The sequence below is a fragment of the Lactuca sativa genome, chromosome 4 (genome assembly GCF_002870075.4).
Source record: "Lactuca sativa cultivar Salinas chromosome 4, Lsat_Salinas_v11, whole genome shotgun sequence".
NCBI classification, from domain to species: domain Eukaryota; kingdom Viridiplantae; phylum Streptophyta; class Magnoliopsida; order Asterales; family Asteraceae; genus Lactuca; species Lactuca sativa.
In genome coordinates, this window is record NC_056626.2 from 229,890,861 (window position 1) to 229,904,529 (window position 13,669).

At 35.6% G+C, this 13,669-nt stretch overlaps 1 protein-coding gene across 3 annotated transcripts; it reads left to right on the plus strand.

The window, feature by feature from the left end:
- Window positions 1-234: 234 nt before the first annotated feature.
- On the plus strand, window positions 235-4,111 carry LOC111913806 (J domain-containing protein required for chloroplast accumulation response 1). Of its 3 annotated transcripts, XM_023909522.3 has the most exons (10): window positions 240-505; window positions 584-1,079; window positions 1,336-1,775; window positions 1,857-2,425; window positions 2,985-3,096; window positions 3,178-3,245; window positions 3,336-3,401; window positions 3,492-3,569; window positions 3,652-3,828; window positions 3,921-4,111. In XM_023909522.3, exons 2-10 carry the CDS (start codon window positions 643-645, stop codon window positions 3,960-3,962), a joined length of 1,989 nt encoding a protein of 662 aa, XP_023765290.1. In that variant the 5' UTR covers window positions 240-505; window positions 584-642; the 3' UTR covers window positions 3,963-4,111. The 3 variants fall into 3 exon arrangements, with proteins under 3 accessions (XP_052626494.1, XP_023765290.1, XP_023765289.1); XM_052770534.1 differs by having other exon boundaries at window positions 235-1,079; window positions 3,924-4,111; XM_023909521.3 differs by having other exon boundaries at window positions 241-1,079.
- The last annotated feature ends 9,558 nt before the right edge of the window (window positions 4,112-13,669 follow it).

The following is a 13,669-nucleotide window of genomic DNA, read 5'->3' on the forward strand; positions in this document are numbered from 1 at the left end:
GATTATTTCAAGTAGTGTTTAAAAAAATCTCCTCTATATTATCACAAAATTACTATATTGTCTTTATGTTTCTATTTTATATTTTACAAAAATGTCATTTTAAATATTTTAAATGTCTCCGGCTTATAGCTAATTTTACCAAGTATGCCTAAAAAATATCCATCATATAATAATATATAGTTTGACAAAAGAATGTAGATATATGTATAATTGTATACATTATAATATAAGGTTTGAAAATTTGAAATTGACTTGAAGGATTAAGATTATGGTGGAAGTTTGTTTCTATTATTTGTGGATAGAGTATATTTATGGCAATTAATTGGCGCCAAGAGAATTTGTATACCGGCCGAAAACCATATACGCCTAACAACCGGCCGCTGTCGTCCGCCTTCCCCCGCCTTATCCACCTGGTCCCCCGCCATCTTGTGGCTTCCCTTCGTGCTTAACTTGACCCCACGTCCGCTGTTCTTTGTCCTTGTTCCCCATTCCAGAAATTTCATCGGTAAATTGGTTCATCCACTGTTGCCATCTCATAAGCTTTTGAAATCGAATCCAAACGCTATTTGTAATCTCATTGCAGTTTCGTCTAATCACTGCTCATTTCCCATTGATTTTGCTATTTGGATTGAGGTTCAGTGAATGGAGAGAGTTGGTCGGAGTGAGCATGTGTCGATGCGGTTCGGTCATTCACAGAGATCGTTCGAAAATGGAGCAAGTTCTTCTGATATGGCGCATGTGAAGAACCACGACAACGACGACGACAACGATGTCGATTTCGATGACGTGTTTGGCGGACCTCCGACGCGGACGAGGTACAGTTTTGGTGGTGGAAGAATCAAGTCGTCGGAGGAGTCCACCAGTTCTCCGTCTGGATTGGGTGAACGGCCGGTTTTCGGTGAGTCGTATAGTTCGCCGAGAAGACCTACCAGTGATGATTTCTACAACGATATTTTCAGGAGTAGTAGCGAGTCTGTTCGCTCGCCGAGATGGTCTTCTCCGACGCCTGGTTCGAGATCGTTAAGCCCTACTCACCCTAAAATTGAGCCCTTCGCCAATTCAATTCCTACTGAATTCAGGTTTTTCTCACTTCTCTTTCTCTAAATTCATTGTTTCAAAGTACATTAAGTTATCAAATTAGACGAATCTATCGTTGCTTTCGATTTCAAATTTGATTGTATTATAAACGCTAAAATATTTCCCCAAATTCCTGCTTTCAAACAACTTTCCGTGATTTCCTTTCTCAAATTTTCTGATTTCGAAATTAGGGCTCATGTATATGATGATGATACACTATTGTTTATTCATACTTTCCCTTTTTTCCCAATTCGCTAGCCTGCCTCCCAGGATGAACAAAGCCGTAGACATTCCTGTATTTGGTTCAAATCCACATTCATCCACCACCATTCTCTCTAGATTTTCAAGCCCAACACCCAAAGGGCGGGATGTTTTTGGAAACAATCAAGAACAACAATCCACAGAAAAGGAAACAGGCCACAAATCAAACCCTAGAACAGCAAGAACAGGATCTCCAAGTAACGAATTTCACTTCTCTATACACAAATGGGCCAACGTAGGTGTTCCATTACTCATGTCTCTTCGTGGTAGTAAAGTTACTGCCATATCCATGGATACCATGCAAGATTCTTCTTTCCAAAATGATAAATTATCTACAGAGAAAGAAGATATCAACCCTCCTTCTGCAACTTTAATGGAATCCATTGAGAAAGAAACTTCAATAATGAAACAACAAGTTAATGAAACCAAAGAACAAGGTAATGTCTAGCTTCACATTTTCCAATGAAATTTGTAACATTTGAAAGCTGATTATTTTTATTTTTTCTAAATGGGTTTAGGTTATGAAGAGGCTGCTTCCATCGATGTGGAAAAGAAAGAAACAATGAGTGGTGTTATTGGTAAGAAGAAAGTTGAGGTGAAAAAGATGAATAAATCTGTTATTGGATCACCTAAAAATCGAGTCAAAGGAATGGTCAAAGATTTCTTCAAGATATCAAATCAAGAAAAAAGTCCTCCAAAGACCAAAACAAATGTTGTCCATGGAAGTTTAAGCTCTAGATGGAAGACAACTGCAAAAAACCGAACTCATGAAGAAGTCAGTGGTAATCAAGAAAATGTAGAAATGGCAAAAAATGCTTCAAATAAAACATTTGATAGTGAAATACCTGAAGATATTATGAAAATGGTGCCTGATGATGATGATGATAATGATGATGATGATGATGCTTCAACCACAATACCATTGGATAATAAAGCGCCTAAAGAAAATATAAAAATAAAAATAATACCAGATGCTTCATCTACAACAAAAAATGAGAAAATAGTTCCAGATGTTTCAAGAACTACATCATTGAATAGCAAAATGCCTTCAGAAAATGTGAAAATGGCTCCAGATGCTTCATTTATGGTAATTTTACTTACAATTATCTTAATTTCACTAACTTTATTTAACAAAAATCCATAATTATAAACCTTCCTTCTCATATTTCAATTCTGGGTTTTTCGAAAATATTAGATATAATAAAATTATTATGTATGTAGTTATAAAAATAAAATGTTTGAAGAAAATATTATATGATCGGTAAGAATTTAATATTTTATATCGGAGAATAAAATGAAAAACTTATTGTATATCTAATAAAATAGATTAATTAGTGAAAATAAATAAAGAATTGAAAATAGAATTATTCTTATATTAATGGGGTTAGATGTAATACAGTAATAGACACAAAAATATAAAAGGCAATGACAACGGATCTTTTTTTTTTTTTTTTTTTTTTTTATATTAGAGATAATTAAATTATTATGTTTGTAGTTATAAAAATAAAAAGTTCGAAGAAAATATTATACGTTCAGTATGAATTGAATACTTTATTTGGGGAATAAATTGAAAATGATAAAATAGATTAATTTACACAAATAATATTTTTTAATTTCCTTTTTTCACAAAATTTGTTGTTTTTAAGGTGGGGGAAAAAATTAAGAAGTCCAACACCAACAAGCCAAAATTTCCACAGAATCGTCCAATTAGAAAGCTCGAAGATATTTACTTTCAAAAGGAAGCTTCACCCGCTTTTGGTTAGTTAAATAAAAAATTAAAGATTATTTTTAAATCAGATCATTGTAACCTAATATCAACTTTTTTGTTCTATTTCTCAGAATCAGTTCCTCATGTCTCCAAGGTTAATATTGAAAATACAGACGATCCCTCCTTAGATAACTTCCACGTACACTCTTTTTTCGTTTTTATTTTTTTTGTCATGTTACTATTACTATTACTGTTACTGTTACTGTTACTGACTGTTGTTACTGTATAGGTAGAAGAATTGCCTCCTGTTGAGGCCGAACTTTTAAAAACACAAGAAGAGTCTCTCGACACTAAAGTAACTCTTTTTTTTTTACAAAAATCGCAATATTATTAATTTAATTTTAATCAAATTTCGTATTTAGACAAATACTATGATTGATTGTAGGGTTTGGACTCGAAGATCCATCTATGGTCAAGTGGAAGAAAAGGAAACATTCGCTCACTTCTCTCCACTTTACAACTTGTAAGCCGAAAACTTGACTTGGATTACTGTTTTTTTTTTGACTTAATGAGTTAAGAACTTAATATTATTTTGCGGTTTTCAGGTGCTTTGGGCAGATAGTGGATGGAAGCCGGTGGCACTTGTTGATATAATAGAAGCAAATGCGGTGAAAAAAGCGTACAATCGAGCAATGTTATGTTTGCACCCGGATAAATTACAGCAAAAAGGCGCGGATTCGAATAAAAAATATATGGCGGAGAAGGTGTTCGATATACTTCAGGTAAATTACGAAAATACCCTTGTGCGAATACACTTATAATTCGATGATTTTGGTGTTGAAAATTATGATTGCTTTTTTGGGTTGTGGTACAGGAGGCGTGGGATCATTTCAACTCACTTGGTACTCTCGTTTGACCATCAAAGGGCCCATTCTGCCAGGAATCAAAGATGTTGACCCACCACCAAAAAAGACAATGTTTGCATTGTGATTTGTGAATGTGAATACCATCATTATGAAGTTTTGGACATGAAACAAGTTATATTATATACCTCAACTTTGAATTTGTTCTTTTGTTTTTTTTTCTATACGAACTTAAGAGATGTACTACAGCTATATATATATATATATATATATATATATATATATATATATATATATATATATATATATATATATATATATATATATATATATATATATATATATATATATATATATATGGTATTTTAATATTTACATGGTAATTCTTAAAACAAAATTGAAAAATAAAAAAGGACACAAATATGTAGGATATATTAGGAAAATATTAAATATAGCTATGACTTATGCGCAAACCAGAAAAAGAAAAAACGGTTAACCGGGTTTTGGAAAAAATTTCGGTTCGGTGAATCAGTTAATCCTTTAATAGTTAGTAAATTTATTTTTGAGGTTAACAAATTCATAATTAATTTCCAAAATAATGATATAATCTTTCGACATACAAAGTACCAAAATAAATTAACACTTAACAAAACCAAGTTATATTGTCATATTGTATTTAATAATAACAAATGATGGCAATTACTATTTCCAAATAAATAATAGCCCCTTGTTTCTAAGAAAACTCACAAAATTATCAAACTTCAACAAGTTGGGGGAAAACATTACGAAGGATATAAGTACTTCGTTATTAAAATCATAAACATCATAAAGAAAACATTATAAAGACAACATTTTAAAAGTATGCAATGCATATCTTCAACAAAATTCGTACTACTTCTTCTAAATTTGTGGATAATATAATCATAATGGTGTTTAGTTGGATAAAAAATAAGGGTAATTTTCGAATTTGTAATTGGATTGATTGGTGTTGTCAACCTTTTAACATTTTGTAATTGGTTTTCCTTTTTTTCACCCTGCTTTGCTTCTCTTTGAGCAGTGGTTTTATAATATTTCTGTCGATTCCAAAAAAATAAAAAAAGTTGCATGATTATGAAAATCAAACCCCAAACTAAAAGCATCTAAAGGTCTCCAACAAGTCATCCATAATTTGTTGGCAATTCTTCTAGAATTCATCCACAATTCATAAACAATTTAATATCCAAGTTGATGCAAACTTGGTCCTTAGAGTTCTTGTATATCGGAATCAATAGAAATGCAAGAAAAACCAAGAATTGTATGTTGATTAGTTGCAAATTATAAATCATATTATTATAAATATGATTGCCAAGTTTCGTCCAAAAACCATATCAATCCTTTTCAATTAGATCTGACTATAAGAAAGGTAGAAGAAGAGTGTTCTATTATTGGACGAAAGTAAACGCAAGACAGTAAATTAAAACCAACCTTTGAACTGTTGATCTTGAATGTAGAATAACTGTACGGATCGACTCCTGTCCATAAAGGTTTTTACTTCGCTTCTATCGACTGTAAGCAACATAGTAAAACCCCAGAATTTAATGCAAATTTACCAAGTTTCCAACAATAACAGCTATCACGCTAGCATTGATCGACATCCTTTTGAAATGCTCTACGGTAGGAAATGTAGGACCCCGATTTGTTGGGGTGAGGTCGGTTAGCGAGTCATGGGGAGTACCGAGGTGGTACTCAAGACTACTGAGATGATTCAGCAGGTTCGGAGCAGGATTCAGACAGCTCAGAGTCGGCAAAAGAGTTATGCTGACAATCGTCAGTCGGATTTGGAGTTCCAGGTGGGAGATATGGTTCTCTTGAAGGTGTCACCTAGGAAAGGTGTCATCTGGTTCAGGAAGCGGGGCAAGTTGGGCCCCAGGTATATCAGTCCCTTTAGGGTTTTGGCTCGAGTGGGCCGGGTTACGTATCGTATAGATCTTCCAACCGAGCTCAGCCATATTCATATCACATTCCATGTCTCTCAGCTGCGGATGTGTTTGGTGGATGATTCCGCAGTTGTACCCTTGGAGGATATTATGGTGGATGACCGCCTTAATTATGTTGAGAAACTTGTGGCAATATTAGATTGGAAGACGAAAACCTTGAGGAACAAGGTAGCGGGGCTAGTGAAGGTGCAAGTGGGTGTATCGCAAGGGGTCGGAGTGGACTTGGGAGCCCAAGGAGGAGATGGGGGAGCATTACCCAAGATTGTTCGAGACATGGGACTTCGAGTATGAAGTCTGATTCAAGTGGGGAAAAATTGTAACGTCTGGTTTCTGGTATGAAATTATTTCCTATTTATTTTGCATTTTCTTGGAAAACTTGTCGAGTTGAAAGCCTCAACTCGACGTGTCGAAGCTGTTTGGGCCGCAAAGTTTAATGAGTCAACTCGACGAGTTGAGGTGCCTCAACTCGGCGAGTTGGCCGCTGGAAGGAAACCCTAATTTTGGGGTTTTGCACCCTATTTAAACACCTTAAGTCCCAGGTGTTGGCCTCATTTCCATCCTCCATAGCCCTTAATCTTAATCTCGAAACCCTAGATCCCCCTTTGAGTGTTGTGAGTTCTTTGTGAGTGTATTTTGGTGTGTTTGAAGCTCCTTGAAGGAAGAAAAGCTTGGTGCAACATGGTGGTTCAAGAAGGAGATCTTAAATCTTGATTCGTTGATCCATTTCCAGCATATTTCGGGTATAAAGTTCTAACATTGCTTAATATTTGCTTAGATCTCTTTTTGGGTTAGTTTTTATGCTTTTGGCCATGTTTTGGTGGTTGATGGGGGTGTAGGACTGTCACACCCCAAAACCTAGGATGGCGGAAATGTTCGGGGTGGGATGACTTCATGTATAGTACCATAACAACGAGTATAATAGTGATCGAAGTAAACATAACCATCATAAATATAATCGAAAAAGTTACATGGTTTCATGAGTTACATGTTTTCAAAATCGATTACAATATAATGATAAAATGAATTGTCTGACGCCTTAGCGTCTCATCCTCAAAAGCTTGATAGTTACATGTTTTAATGATTACCTGAGAATACAAGTAATTTTGAAAGAGTGTCAACAATTAAGTTGGTGAGTGCATAAGTTTTTGAATGTAGAGTTGAAAACCTTTCCTTGAAAAAGTAGTGTTCGTTCCATAAAAATCTGATATTTTCCTTGTTATATGAAATGCAGTCTTAAAACCCAAGACCGAATGTACAAGTGTTATTTCACACTTATAATGGTATAAACAGTTTTAAAGTAAATAAAACCATTTGAATGTAGAAATTCCCCGTAAACTATATGTATCGTTATTTCCCTATGTGAGTTATTATAACCATGCTAATAACGTAGTGACCTATTACGACGTTCTTCAAGCGTTGGAATGTTATGACATTTGTCACCCCTGACCTGTCGGCCGAGCTGTTGTAAGCAGCTTGGGTGTGGGTTGTCAATCCCAATAAAGATCTATACACAAGTATCACGCTCTCCCTACAAGAGACTCTTGTTATAACTGCAAGATCTTAACTTGTACCCTAGTGGGTACATTGAAGTAATGCCTCACAACCTGATTTAACGAGTTTACTTGTAGTGTGAATAAAAAACCCTTTTTTGTAGTGAATATGAATCCTTTCATAGTGAGTTTGTAGTGTAACGAACCATAAACGAAACCTATTATAGTTTGTCATATATGTTTGTAGTGAATGAAAAACCCTTATGTGAATGATTATTTCTTTTTCATGGAAATAAAATAGCGTGAAATAGATTCAACAAGTATTTTTGTATTGCTACACACTTTGCTCGATATGTTACAAAGTGTAAATAAACTTGTAAACAATTTCTCTAGTTTTAACATTTCTGTTCCTGTTATTAAAAAAATTATAAAAAAACATCGTAAGTCGAAAACTAGATCCGTAAACTCAGAGTTTAGAAAAGGAGTCTACTTTGTTCATAATTTTTATTATGATTTTTAGTGGTCTCAAACTAGTGTGAAAATGTTCATATTCACTGACTGGTCCGAAATTAATCTTCAAATGATAGGCAGTTTTGTAAAAATCGCCATACATTGTAGAAAAATCGTGTGAACACATGCAAGTAGTCATTAAAATGCATAAACCTAAACTATTTGCATACTGAACAGTTTTGAAAAATATTAAGTTTAAGATGGTCAAAACAGTTCGTGAATAGACCATAACTTTTATGCTGAAAGCTGATGTTTGAGTTTAGAATATGTTTTGGTATTAAAACTAGTATCCCCCCTCCTAAAACTTGAAGAAAACATGAAAATATAGGGTTATGAACTCACCTTTTGTGATTTATTGTGGTGGACTGTCACACCCCAAAACCATGAATGGCGGAAACGTTCTAGGCGGAGAACGTCATGTACAGTATCACAACAATGAATAGTAGTAAACAAGCAACAACATTATCCATTGCATTAATAATATAATTTCATACAAGTGTGTTCTGTCAAGTTATATAGACACCAAAATAGACATATCAAAATAAAAGACGAGTCTTGAACGAATTGCATCTTCTCAAAAACCTGGCACCTGTACCTGTCTACTGGTGACCTGAGAATACAAGTTATTTTGAAAGCGAGTATCAGCTTTAAAGATGGTAAGATCATAAGTATATTAGTGTCTGTGTTTGTATGAAAGCATTTGTAAAATGTTTATAAGATGTTTTGTAATATGTTTTGTACTCTCCTAGAAAACCCTATGTTTTCTACTAATTGTAGCCTTCTACCAAGGCATCTAGTGTCTGTGCGTGTGTCTCTTGTAAGAGTGTGTGTTTTCCCAATTCTGACTATCATTAACCAAAAATATAGTTTTTACATTACCGTGCATCGTGTGAATATTCACGAAGTGAATGTAATGGGAAAGTATCATAGTATCGTAGTATTTGTAATAAGTGAGTACTACTGTACCAACTACCTCAAAACAAAAGGTATTTAAAGTAACATGTGATCGACCTGTATCCTGCTACCGACTCTAGTAAAACGATGATGTAAGACGCCGTAAGAAATGACATTTGGCACCCGTAGACTTGCAAGTCCCACTGTAGCGAGCAACAAGGTGTAGGATAGTCAATCCAGTATAGATCTATACGCAAACTCATACGCTCCCCAATTAAGGAGATTCTGGATACAAAAACGGTCATGACAGAAAGTGCCATGACCCATTTAATGGTTCCATAACTGCACGGATGTACATGTAATAAATGTGCTAACTGTAAAGTGTACTCTTTCTCTGTCTAGCCTGTATGTACTGTAATGTTCTGCGTGTGCTAGCTGTAATGTGTGTTCTCTCTCTATCTAGCATGTATAGTAATGTACCGTGTGTACTAGCTGTAATGTGTGCTCTCTCTATCTAGCAAGTATTGACTCATGAATGAATTGACTCATTCTATGATTCTTTGTTCTAGTAATAGTTTTAGTATCTTCCTAAACTACCCCTATGGTAGCTTACTAGTAATGTATGATCATGTTTGTGAAACCCTTGCTACCCAAAGGTGTGGAACTAGTTGAAATAACTTTTATGTCTATATATGTATACATAATATATAACTAATGGATAGACGACCTTCGGACGGATAGCCGATGCCCTAAAGCCACATCCCAACGAGGAAAAGGAGATAAAGCGAGCTAGTCTTCCTAAGCCCTTTACACATTACTTATATAACTATACACACATAGGCATGCATTTGATAATAAGTATAAAAGAGTTTAAGTAAAAGTATTTGACAATTAAAAGAGTTTGTAAAACAGTTTGAAGCAAAACAGTTTGGTAAACAGTTTGAACAGTAAGCAAACTACTGGTTTGGTAGTTATTAATCACATGTGATTGATATAATAACTATAAGTATTCAACTTGTATTCCCCCCCCCCCATTAAAGCATTTAAAAATGTTTAAACCATTGATTAAGGGGTATGAACTCACCTATAGTGAGTGGTACGGATGAACTGAAGATGTAGGGTTGTTAGGTGTCAAGTGAAGACTTGAACACACTCTATGATCCTAGTTAACATATAATATCACATATATGTATCCAATTAGTCTTTAAACAACTAATAAACAAAGTTAAGACACCCTAGGACATGCTAAATACCTTATACAAGTGTTATAAGTCCCAAGGATTGCATCTAAGTGTTGTAGGGAAAGGCTAGTGTGCTTGGGGTTCAAGGAAAACTCCTTTATGGAGTTTACGGTTTTGTGGTTACTAAAAAAAGAGTTTACGGTCGTAAACCCTTGAGTTTACGGCCGTAAGCTCATACACCTTTGACAATTTGTTGGTTTGAAGCCTTAAAAGTCCCTAGAAGCTTTTCTACTTGAAGTATGTGTCTATGGAAGAACTAGGGCACCATTTCACTCCTAATTGGAGTTTACGGTTCCTAAACCATTTTCCTTTGAGTTTACTACCGTAAACTCATAAGGTTTATGGTATTTTGGGGGTTTTTAAGTCCTTAGCTCATCAAGGAATGGATCCATGTTAGTTACTAAGGCATAGGAAGGGACTAGGTACACTTTGGCACCTTTACTTGGTGTTTACGGTTCAAGAACTTCTTGAACCGTAAACACCTTGTTCTTGGTGTTCTTGGGACTATTTCTTGATGTAAAGATGTATAAAAATCTTTATAAGACTCTAGGATAGAGGTACTTACTATATTGAAGCTTGAAATGAGCTAAAAGTCCAAGAACACTAGTGTGTGTTCTTGGTGTAAAAGGAAGAATCAACCTTTTGGAATGATTTCACGGTTAGAAGAGTGTTAAAACACTAGATTAAGCCATATAATCAATTAAGAAAGCTAGAATCACTTACTAGTTTGAAGATCTTGAAAATCTTTTGGATGATACTTGAGAGAGAAATGGGTTTGGATCTTGAGTTTTTGGAAAAAGTGTAAATAATGACAAATTCTCATATATATACTCCCAAATTTAGGGTTTTTGGCTGAAAATATTTTATTCAGGCAGTAAACTCTAATTTCCTAGAGTTTTGGAATAACAGTGTTGCACAATAACCCTAGTGCATTCTCTCTCCTGATATCTCTAAAGTGTGAATCCTGAAAAACTCAAACTTATTCTAAAAAGTCTGAAAATTAACAACAACTGTTCTGACTTCTATTGACTTGATATGTTTGTACATTATAGAAATTTCGGTTTGTCACATCATCCCCTCCTTAAAAGGAATTTCGTCCCGAAATTAAAATTTAAGCAAATAAGTAGTTACAAATAACTAAGTAAAAAGACGAGGATATTTCAGTTTCATCTGATCCTCACGCTCCCAAGTGAATTCCGGTCCTCGCTTGGCGTTCCAGCGAACCTTCACTATCGGGATACGACTTTGTTTCGTTTGCTTGACCTCTCGGTCCATGATCTCTACTGGTTCTTCCACGAAGTTGAGGCTCTCGTTGATCTCGATCTCGTCGAGTGGGATAACAAGAGTCTCGTCGAACAAACACTTTTTCAAGTTCGATACGTGGAAGGTAGAATGTACGTTACTGAGTTCGCTCGGTAAGTTAAGTTTGTAAGCTACAGGGCCGATTCTTGTGAGAATCTCGAAAGGCCCGATGTACCTTGGATTTAGCTTTCTACGCTTTCTGAAGCGTATCAAGCCCTTCCAGGGTGAGACCTTCAATAAAACACGGTCACCCACCTGAAATTCCAACGGTTTCCTACGTTTATCAGCGTAGCTTTTCTGTCGGTCTCTGGAGGCTTTCAATCATTCACGGATCTGAACAATCTTCTCCGTCGTTTCCCGTATGATCTCCGGACCTGTGAGAGTGCTTTCAGGAACTCGTCCTTTAGTTAACTTGTGACACCCCGAAATTTCTAGCTTACATTCTTCATTTTTATCAAAGTTAGCTTCGTTTTGTTATTTTATAATGAAGTTTTGGGTCTAAAAGAGTGCTTAAAGCTTAGTATAATTGAGATACGTGTCGGAGGATGGGTTAGATTGGGATTAGCATCGAAAATTCGGGCCAAACACACCAAACCAGGTGTGTGCGGCCAGCCAGCCGCACACAGGCCAATCACACACCCCTCCAGCCGCACACACCCTCCTATATATACTATCCTTGGTCATTTTGATCATTTCTTACACTTCTACAAAGCAAGGACCCGAAAATCCTCTCAATTATCATTCGGAAAGGTAACATCTTTCACCAAGAACACCAAGAACACCAAGAACAACATGTGTTATGGCAGCACACGCCTTCTGGCAGCACACCTGGCCGCACACACATATAGTGTGTATTTTGGCCATACACTCTCTTGTATAGCCTTATAACCCTTCGTACAATCATATATGGTTGTAACACTTCAATATAAGTGTTTACTAGTCCCTAAGGTTGTCCCAATTCATTAATTAGTTGTTCATAACACTAATTATATTCATATATGTATCAATATATGCTAAATAGGATTCGCGTGTGTACTCAAGTCACCACTTGGCACTTAGCAACTGATCCAACATTTTCATCAGAACCACTCACTACAGGTGAGTTCATACCCCTTAATCAGTGGTCTAAATGTTTTTAAATGCTTTTATGGGGGGATACAAGTCAAATACTTATAGTTATTACATCAATCACATGTGATTAATAACTACAAAACAGTGATTTCCTTATTGTTCAAATTGTTTATCAAACTGTTTTGCTTCAAACTGTTTTACAAGTTCTTATACTTATCAAATACATTTACTTAAACTCTGTTTTACTTATTATCAATTGCATGTCTAGGTATGTATAGTTATATAATCAATGTTTAAAAAGCTTAGGAAGGCCTGCCCGCCCTATTTCCTTTTCGCGCTTGAGATGTGGTCTGGTGGGATATCGGGTACCTATCTGAAGGTCGTTTAAATATTATTTATATATCATGTGTACATATATAGTCATAAAGGTCCTTCCAGTTCATTCGGTACCCTTAGGTAGCAAGGGTATACTTCCATGTTCATACGTACCAGTTACATCACTAGTAAGTTACCATAGGGGTAGCACAGGAGGATACTATTACTATCACTAGAACAATGAAACATACAATGAGTCAGTTCATTCATGAGTCAGTACGAGTAATACATACAGTACATTACAGTTAGTATGCACAGTACATTACTATACATGCTAGATAGAGAGAACATACATTACAGCTAGCACACACAGAACATTTCAAGTACATACAGGCTAGACAGAGAAAGATTACACTTTCTGTTAGCACATTCATTAGATATACATTCATGCAGTTATGTGAACCGTTGAGCAGGTCATGGCACTTCCTTCCACGACCGCTCTTGTATCCTGAATCTCCTTAATTGGGGAGCGTATGAGTTTACGTATAGATGTATATTGGATTGACTATCCTACACCTTGCTGCTCGCTATAGTGGGACTTGCAAGTCTACGGGTGCCAAATGCCATTTCTTACGGCGTCTTACATCGTCGTTTTACTAGAGTCGGTAGCAGGATACAGGTCGATCACATGTTACTTGGAACACCTTTTGTTTTAAGGTAGTTAGTACCACGGTAGTCACTTATTACAAATACTACGGTACGATAATATTTTCCCCTTTACATTCAGTTCGTGAATATTCACACGATGCACAGAAATGTAGAAACTATATTTTTGTTAATGATAGTCAGAATTGGGAAAACACACACTCTAACAAGAGACATACACACAGGCACTAGATGCCTTGGTAGAAGGCTACAGTTAGTAGGAAACATAGGGTTTTCTAGGAGAGTTCAAACATTA